Consider the following 10,246-nt stretch of genomic DNA (forward strand, 5'->3'; position numbering starts at 1 on the left):
ATCAATTGTTATAATATAGCAGAGTCTAGCTAGATGTTAGTCCACAACATCAGTTTCCAGCACTGTGACGAACACAAGGACGTTACTTGATATCCACTGGATGGTATTTGCTGTGAGCTGCTACATTTACAAAAACGTTCATTATTCCCTGTCTAAGCTTGAAGTCATGGTACACTACTCTTTACCACCAACAGCTCCTTCATGTTGATAATATGCTCCATTCCACTACACCTTTTATACCCCATTTTCACATACTTTGATGGCTAATGCCACATCTGAATTTGAGCTCGTACGTATTTGCGTTCCACCACCATAACATTGAGCTCTCTTGTGCTGAATAGTAACTTGATGTTTCTCCACATGGTACCACGATAAAACTCCAAAACCCAGCACAATGAAACAGCTTCAAACCATAGTTTGGTAAGTGGTACGCCTACACAAAACAAAGCATTCCACTCTATTAACGGTTACAATTAATTCTTTAAACATTGTTCGGAAAAAAAGCACTTTAGTTTCCTTGTTAAAACTCCAAAACTGAGAAAAGCCATGAAGTAGTGGGCCTTATCTTGCGCTGGGTTAAAAATGACAGTGTGTTTCACTATTTTATTACATCAGATACTCACCTTAGTAGTTGCACGTTCATTTGAACTAAGCTTTACGTCTTTACTGAGTAGTACTCTGCTACGGCACAGGAACGAAGCGGCCTAGTGCGTTTAGTAACGGGTGAGAGGGCGCGTTAACTGGATGACGTACCGTAACGAGGATTGTACGTGACGTCACTACAGGTTTAATAGGCGCGTTGCCAATCCTTTATTACGTGTATTATCTATGGTGGCACCAGGTACGGACAATACAAAGGTGTTATCATGTCACATATCATATCCTTTCTAGCAAACAGCAATTAGGCCACTCCAAGTCATACCTTAGTTTCTGGTCACTCCCAAGCCTACAAATGGATGCGGGCGGGCGGATGATCAGGACTATAGATTCTACTGTGACAATATACCGTATGGTATTATTATTTGCTCAATTTAGCAAATTCATGTTGATTTTGTTTTTAGTCAAACTTAACCAACAACATAAGTAGTTGTGCTTCGGCAAAAAATGCACTAGGAAAGTTGTTGATGGATCATGGCTAGCTATACACTGATGTATAGCATTTAAGTATATTTATTTATTATATTTAGAATATACTATAGGAAATGTTTTGCTCATGTAGCTACTTATGCTTTCCAAGTGAAATAAATGTCTCATTAGCTATGTCAGGAAAGTATTACTATGACTTATAACTAAGTTGTTCAAATGATCATGATCCAAAATGAAATTTAACTTCTATTTTCACATCAGAAATTCTTTATTCAAATATGAAGTCTTAGCCCACTAGCTATGCGTTTCCAGCCTTCTATTCAGTAAACCTTGAGAAAAGTAACTGTCAAAGTTTTGAGTCATTGAGTGCTCCAGACTAGTGTTTTTAGTGATCATCTGGGAATGTTTAAACTATAAGGGTTTCTACTTGCCAATCTAATTTTAGTTATGGAAAAGTTTAAGTTTAATTAAGCTCACCGAATGTTGCCGGCTTTCCATACCCCTGTAGTGTTCAGTGATAAGGAATTTGAAGTTACTAGACTAATCATTAGAGGACTACATTTGAATTATAAAGTTAAAGCTATGGCCCATCTGCATGGGCTAGTAGTTAATGCTACTGAAATTACTTTGGTTACAGAAGCATTAGTAACAGTTATAATCTGAACAGCTATATAATCAAGGACAAAACTAGCTATAGTTAGAAACATTTTATTAGTGTGGCATATATACCTAATATTAGAGTTAAGAGTAGTGTGACTGCTCTATTGGAATCCCTGACTGCTCTATTAGAGTATCTCGATCTTTTACAGTAAAAAAATAAGTGTCTTGCTGGGTCACATGCACTTAAGCACCTGTAATATTAATAATAGTCCTCATAAACTAGGGTTCCAGGTTTACCATGCGGGCGGGTGACCAGAAACTAAGGTTTGACTTGGTGTGGCCTTAGTTCTAGTGACATGGATTGAAATACTGCTATATAGTCGGGATGGCCAGACCACCAAACATGGTAAGATTATGGAATGCTATGATTTATCAATCATTTTTTCTTCCCAGAACACCGATTTGTAAATGTATAAGACCAGTCTTATGCTATTAAGGTTACGGTATAGTCACGGGCAATCATTCAAAATTTTGAATGCCTATCGATACTTTTTGAGAAGCCCATAAAACCAGTCTAGCAGCGTGAAAAGTTTTAAATGAAGATGAAGCCCTTCATATTTAATGCTTTTATGTAGCTACAGTGTAGTTTAAGGCAGGTGGAACACTACAATTTGTTGTAGTAACACAAGTAAGCCAGCCCGTACATCGCTCAGCTCCAGCTGTCACTACCATGTTTTTCCGCCGCCAAATACAGTCAATGCTGTTGGCTCTATTGGCTTTTCTGGAGCATAGTGATAATGTATATTAAATTTGTTAGGTCCTGTGGAAGCGTTTTTGGCGTGTTTCTCCCAAGTGACTCAGATACAAGCCTTCAAAGAGCTTGTTTCACCCGAAAAAACTACTAAAAGTTCAATAAAACGTCTATACTACCAGTAACATAAAAAATCGCTTCCACAGGACCTAGATATTTTAGTTGTTTAGCCACTTGTGTTGAAATTATAAGGATTCAGTAATCTGTTAGTCTGGTTTTTGGGGCGCGTTTTTATAAAACACTGCTCTATTGTAGACCACACACCCAAGAACAGTCGTTGTTCTGTAGTAAAAACAAACAAGCACAATTAGTTGTATTGCTAACACAACACAGTTGTTGAAATTATTTATCCCTGCTTGGTTTAAAGCAGGTTTTGTAATTTGTTCCGCCCACGCATTTTAAACTATCCGTAACCTTAAGACACAACTGATTCAATAACAACTGTACAATTCTTACATTAAAATTCATAATCTACAATAATTGACAGAATTAGCTATACATTGCTTCTGAAAGAGATTTCAACCATGCATGGTAAGTACATTGTTTCTTGGCTTCATCTGTTCACAATGCATACCATAATGCCATAGAAACAACTGCAGAAATAGAAGATAGTGATAGCCGTATGCAGTTCCCATGGATGTCATTCATCTTATAGATGTTCAGATATGCAGTGTCGAAACCTAGAACAATAAATATAATTAGCAATATTTTGAAATATGTATTTGTAATTGCATGTAAATGGATGTTAATCATACCAAAAAACAGTCTGCATTACATACAATGGTTATAGTAATGCATTATGGATGTAGATCATACCGGGAATACAGTGTGCATTACGTACTATGGGTAGAATGGTCAGTAATGCACACAACAAATGGAATGCTCGGTGTGAGGAAGCATATCATCTACAGTTTGGTGTGATATGCAACCAACTGTTTTAACAGTGTGCCTGCACCTATACATACAATGAAGTGCATTGGTCTGTTTAAAGGGCTTCATTCATCTACTTGTGTAGTTAATATGTACGGCAATACTTAATTCAGGTACACAATCTCCATTGAAAATGCTCTCAGATTCAATCTTGTATTGTTCAAATTTCAAAATTTTCCACTTTCGACATTATTATTCTAACATGCACCTATTCAGTGTTGTACAATTGTGAGAGGGTGCATCATGTACTTGGTTGTCTGTACCTACCCAAACTTTTCCATTAACAAAATGCTTCACGAGAGAGCCATACCTATAATCTAATGGCAGTATATAAAATATCTACAGGCAAAGAATATTATGAATTTTATGTGGAAATGTCCCCAAATTGCAATATTTAGCATCTATTTTTCAAAATTTTCCTGGGGGAGCATGCCCCCAGACCCCCCTAGTTCCAGCATGCGGATACCCAAGAGATTAGTACCTTGCATGAGTTAGCCCCCCCTTTTATAAATCCTAGATCCGCCCCTGCCCCCTGTATCCGCCACTGGATATAACTGATCTCTCTCTACAAGGTGACTTGCAATGGGTCAGGGGAGATGCCCCAAGGAAAGTTTCAGATTTGAAAAGTTCTGAGATGGCTATTTTTCACTGTTTTACTACTTAAAGTATAAATGTCACTGACATGAAAAATTTTAATCATGATTTTATTGCATGAAAACAATACAACAAGCTGTTAGCAGCAAAATTTCTGTCAGGTTCTCTGTGTGTTGTACTCAATCTACCAATCCCCAATTCTACTGTTTGTACTTGATAGAATGGCTGATCTATTAAAATTTATTTGAATTATCATTGTCTCCATCGCAATTTAACCTGCTGCTAAAGATACTATTGAAATCAGAAGGTTGAGAGAGTTCAGCTACATAACAAATCACCTAGTAGAGAGTACAAGTCATCATGTAGAGAATTCAGCTCTACAAACATGTCACCATGTATAGAATTACAAGTCACCCTCTTGAGAGTTCAGCTACGTAACACCCTCAGCAGGGGCTAAAAAAAGGGGCTAGTTGTGGCTGAAAAGCTAGTTGTAAGTGACTTTTGGCTAGTTGTCATAGTTAATTTTATTACAGTCCACAATTAAAATTGCCCTAAAATCTAGCTAATAATAATTAAACAATAGTTTACTCTAAAAGACTACTTTCAAACCCTGTAACTATGCTGCCTTTATATGTAGTTCTTTTCATCCTTTCAATTCACCATTTCCTTAAACATCCAGATTTCAGTCATTTCTCTTCAAATTGCTTCCAAATTCAATCTCATCACAGCTACAATTCAAAAAATTCCTGGGGCAGTATAAGTATATGCCCCAACCCCCCCTAGGCCTTCCCCATCCACTCAGACACTAACAAATACCACTCCACCCCCCACTCTCAGATTTGGCTAGTTGTAACAAATAGTTTTTTTAGCCACTGACCCTCAGGGGCAGGCTGGGGTTCAACTGCAACAGTTCACCCTGTAGAGAGTTTAGCTATGCAACAAGTTACCTTGTAGAGGTTTCTGCTACAAGCAAGTTGCCCTCAGCCACAAGGCATGCAAGTCATAGGTGGTGGAGCCCCAGGGTTGGTTTTAGGGGGGTTTCTGGGGTTTCCAGAAACCCCACCCAATGATGTCAAATCCGTTAAAGAAAAGGTTGAACATGGCTGCAGGTGACGATTTACAACATTTAGTTTTAAAAGGAATAGAGGAAGTTAATCAAAAGGAGATAGGTCGCGGAGCGTATGGGAGAGTTTATGAAGTCAAATACTGCGAAATGACCTGTGCCGCTAAAGAGCTTCATTCTATTCTACTTGAAGGACAGGGAGAGGTTGAAAGAAGATTTGTGGATTCTTTCCTCAGAGAATGTCACCAGTGTAGTAAATTACGTCATCCTAATATCATACAATTCCTAGGTGTCTACTACCCCGAGGTGGATGGTAGTAAAGGAGTACAGTTACCAGTAATGGTGATGGAAATGATGGCAGATAGCTTGAGCTCATTTGTGGAGAAATATCAGAACATTCCTGCACACATTAAAATCTCCATCGTACATGATGTCTCCCTTGGCCTGTGTTATCTTCACAATCATGATCCACCAATTGCCCACCGTGACCTCTCCCCTAACAATGTTTTACTGACGGAATATTTTATAGCTAAGATTGGTGATCTTGGGGTAGCTAAAGTGATCACGGCTGACAATGCTAACAAAATGACTAAGGTTCCAGGAACTGTAGACTTCATGCCACCTGAATGTTTTAAAACAAATCCCATTTATGGCACTCCCATGGACGTCTTCTCATTTGCTGGAATAGTCTTCCACACATTTAATCAACAGTGGCCCACTCCATCAGAACAAGTACAGTTTGACCCACACACCAGGAAGAGGGTGGCATTATCTGAGGTAGAACGACGTCAGCAGTACCTGGTTAAGATGAGTGAGGATGGTGAAGTATTGAGGCCACTAGTGGAGGAGTGTCTGGATGATGATCCTGCTATGAGACCAAGTATAACCACTGTCTGTAAGAGGATCCAGTCTAACAGGGACACTTGGTCAAAGCAGTCACCCCAAGTCTTGAATGATTTTAATATCGCTACCATTGCACAACACCAAATAGGCAAACAAACGAGAAGTGATGTGGAACAACCACAAGCTACAATACAGCAAATGGCTGAAAGTCAAGCAGGAAAGGTATGTATTAATATTGATATCATGCATCGCATGAATTGCCTTAAAGGATGTACCAACTCAAGAAGCGATGGAACAGCAAATTGATCACAAAGGGGCACTACAGTCAAAATGGATACTAGTGAGTTATTAATTGCAATCAAATAGTCTATTTGAAATGAAGTGCCGGTATCAAAGTGGCATAAAGTAGTGAAATGAATAATGGCATTACAAGAAAATCTCTACATTTGCATTTTATTCATAGGGGTTTTCCCACATCTACAGTATGTAGCTATGTAGCAATACCATCATTTGTATATCTTATTTAACTACTTTTATCACACAAATTCCTGCTTCATTTTTTAAAAGCAACTCTATGTATATACTGGTTTATACACTTTATTGTTATAGCATATAGCTATAATATACATATGTGACTCTTCTATTAGGATATTGTACGATATACATGTCTGTTGAATTTAGTGCTATATCTTCTCAGTGCTGATCTTTAGTGGTAGAAGTATGCTGTGTGGTTAATAAGGGGCACGGTAACCATGTCTTGTTTTTTTTGTTAGCTGTATAGATAATTAAGGACCATGGTCACCATGGTCACCATGCTTGCATAACCAATCATTATAATAAGTGCAGTCACTGTGATCTGTATTCTCTAGCAAACCAATTGTTACAAGTACTCCTTATAATAGCGTGAGCATTCAAATAATTTGTGGCAATTATGTAACGATGTGTCTGTGCAGCTAGATCATTGTTGGCCTTGAACATGAATTTGTCCACCATCTCAAAGGAACTACTCTTTAAGCTTGCTCTTAGTCTTCAGAGGGATAGCTATTAGTTTGGTACTTTGCTTCCAGGTGACTTACTGCAACTGCCTTCATGATGTCCTTCCTGTTGGATGCTCTCTTATACATCTTTTGAATCATGTAGCAGCAGCTCTTCTGTTAATGTCCAAAGTGTGGATTTCATCCACAATGAGGTAAGGGTCCTACAACTGAGCTATTATCTGAAAGTACCATGGTGCCTAATCTGCAGCACGAAACCTTTTAACATAGTCATGTATAAAACTGCTAACCTTCATAATGGTGCTTGTTTGGACTTATCCCTATCAGGGGCAGATCCGGGGGAATTCCATGGGACCACTTTGGGAAGAACCTTGACCAAATTTTGACCGAAGCATTTAGCATTTTGTGAAGTAGTTTGTCAATAAAGGGATTACTTATGGGCGAGTAGAATTCTAGGAAAGTGGCAGAAATGGCAACGACCAATGAAAAATGTCTGATAGAGGTTATCATGTCAATACACGGTATGCTCCAGTTGATCTGGTCCAATTTACGCTAAGTTTCATTTGTCTAAGTTTTTGTGTGTGAAGAAGAAGCACAGTATACAGGCCTGTAAGGAAAGTATCGAGGTGTCAGTACAGAAATTAGCATCTATTATGATTTCCCTGACAATGGCAACTGAATGACTATATGATGTTATTTAGCCTCCAGAATTTTTTTTTTGACTATGGAAAAGGCAGGCAGACCATAAACAATTAGGTTTTGGTGATTTTTAAAATTCTTTTTGTAAGTTCTACATTAGATACATTGAAACTCTTATTAGGTGGTTTTTGTTGCATAGAATATTTGTGACCCGGTCTGCGAAAAGGGCTCTTATAGCCTTTCCAATTATCCATGTTTGGCTAATCATAACTCCTAATCTACTAAAGCTATCACCATGTAATTACACCCACAGCTACTGCCAGGTTAGGGTTGTTGAGTGACCAAATTGTAGGCTTGTACCATATTCACCAGTCAAGTTATGGGTTACCATATATATGCAATTGGAAAGGCTATAAGAGCCCTTTTCGCAGACCGGGTCACATTTTGTAATTACGAGTGCCCTTTATTTTGGGGATCTTGTACTACCATATTGTATGATAACCGTTTTATTATGCACATCCAAGTGTGTCTGGTTCTCAAATTATCCAATCCATAGCATTGTACATGTACTGCAAGTACAGGGAAATGTCTTTTTTTCCTATTTATTTAGAATGCTCCTCCATTAATTCCAGCACTTGCCAGTGGAATGTACCAGATTAAATGGACAAGATTAGCTGATCTTCCTGTTCCCATGTATGATGTTTATGTTGCTGCACAAGACAAGAAAGTCTATGTTACTGGTACTAGTCCAAATGATGAAGCTCTCCATCAAGTTTATGTCTATGACATCAACACTGACCACTGGGACCAACTTCCTGTGTCAGGCCACTACTTTGGTATTCCTCAGATCATTGGTGGCAGATTAACCATTATTGGGGGATGTCTCTCTGCAACTAAAGAAAAAACTAACAAAGTTTTGACATTCGATGTAGCCAGTCAAACTTGGATATCTTACTATCCTGATATGCTTTCAGTCAGAAGTAAACCAGGAGTGGTGACTCATGGAGAACATGTTATAGTTGCTGGAGGAGCTAGAGGTGAAGATACAATGCAAGTACAAGATGACATCGAGATCCTAAACTGGCCAGAGAATACTGGATGGAGGAGAGTGTTCATTGCACTACCTGTACCAATGTATGCGGTTTCATTGACTGTCTCTGATGGCTACCTAATAATAGTGAGCTATGCTGGCAAGGACATAAATTTACACAACACACCATACAAGATCCCAGTAAATGATGTTATATCCCCACAGCATGGTATCATGAATTGAGTTATGCCAAAGAAATGGTTAAAACTTGCTTCACCTACACACTGGGAAATAGTTTTAGTTCCAAACTCATCCCCACTTGTAATATTGGGAGGACTAAACCATAATCAAACAGTGCCAACAGCAGATATCATGTGGTACGATAGTTCCAGTAAGATATGGAAAAAAACTGAAGCATCACTGACATCAGCTAGATCTTCAGCAGGAGTAGCAGCAATCAACAGCAATGCCATAATTGTAATAGGAGGATGTACTAGGAGGGCCGGTGATGCTAAATCATCTAGCTTAACTACAGTGGAATTAGGACAAGCTGAACTACATTTGAATCAGTGGGCTCTTTAATTTTCTAGCATGGTACACACATTCATTTGAAGTCTTTTGATTGTCTTGTAAGCCACCACAATGACTACACATAAAATAATTTGCTGCATGAAAACACATACCATTTAAGTCTAAAGTGCATGTAATTATCCTGGTTATTGTTTCAATTGCATTGTTTGTCAAGTATTTATATAATATGTTATTTAGTAAATACGTAATCACCACATGTGAATATGTAGCACATATAGGCATATACAAGGCAATTAGTTGATTAACATTTTATTCTGTCTGGGTTTGTCTGAATGTTGTATTATTGTTATTGTTATTAAAGCTTTACAGTAGCAACATGTGCTGCAGCCTTAGGATTACCTAACCTAGCAAACTGGAACTGGAAACCTAAGAATAGTACTTGACAATAAGGTGTAACAGAAAAGGATAAGCAGGAGTTGGCTTGGTACTGTACTACAGCATATCAGTATTATACGTTATCTCAGTAAGTGTAAAGGTTAATGAAGTGTGGTATACATCCATATATAGGTAGACCTTATTCCCACCTCCACCAGCCTTTCTCTTTCTTGCCCTCTGGAATTTTTAGGGGACAATATCCAAAGTCAGACTGCCACGAAATCACACTATATGGCAGCAGAGTCCACAAGGTAACAAAGCACTTTACAACTGCACTTTATAACTACATGTATAGCTACCTATACACACTCTGAAGTGATAGGTCAATATTATTGCATAATAGAGCAATCACATAATATTATAATTCAATAGATAACTACATGTATTCTGACGATACTGTCTCATTATATAAGCATACACAACTATCAAGCAACTGAAAAACTAGTAAAGCACATGCTTTGAAGCACACACATGAATAGCTAACTATCAAAATTACTAGATTCAATCACACCAGTGTAGAGTTTATTCTTAAGACAAAAAAATACAGTTTTAAAATTGTACAAAACGTGTGAAATTTTCTATCCCACTGAAGCTATACATCAAAGTAAACAATTGCAACTGGGAGTATATGGGCTAAACCCCAGTACATATATGGAAATTACACAGTAAGTTAAAAGAAGTGCAATCAA

The 10,246-nt window shown here is 38.0% G+C and overlaps 1 protein-coding gene across 1 annotated transcript; it reads left to right on the top strand.

Annotated features, from left to right (window-relative positions):
* The first annotated feature begins 5,068 nt into the window (after positions 1–5,068).
* Positions 5,069–9,363, top strand: LOC136239058 (uncharacterized). Its single transcript, XM_066029800.1, has 3 exons — positions 5,069–6,149; positions 6,196–6,267; positions 8,172–9,363. Exons 1-3 carry the CDS (start codon positions 5,088–5,090, stop codon positions 8,832–8,834), a joined length of 1,797 nt encoding a protein of 598 aa, XP_065885872.1. The 5' UTR covers positions 5,069–5,087; the 3' UTR covers positions 8,835–9,363.
* The last annotated feature ends 883 nt before the right edge of the window (positions 9,364–10,246 follow it).

This window comes from Dysidea avara, chromosome 11 (genome assembly GCF_963678975.1).
Source record: "Dysidea avara chromosome 11, odDysAvar1.4, whole genome shotgun sequence".
In the NCBI taxonomy this organism is placed as follows: Eukaryota; Metazoa; Porifera; class Demospongiae; order Dictyoceratida; family Dysideidae; genus Dysidea; species Dysidea avara.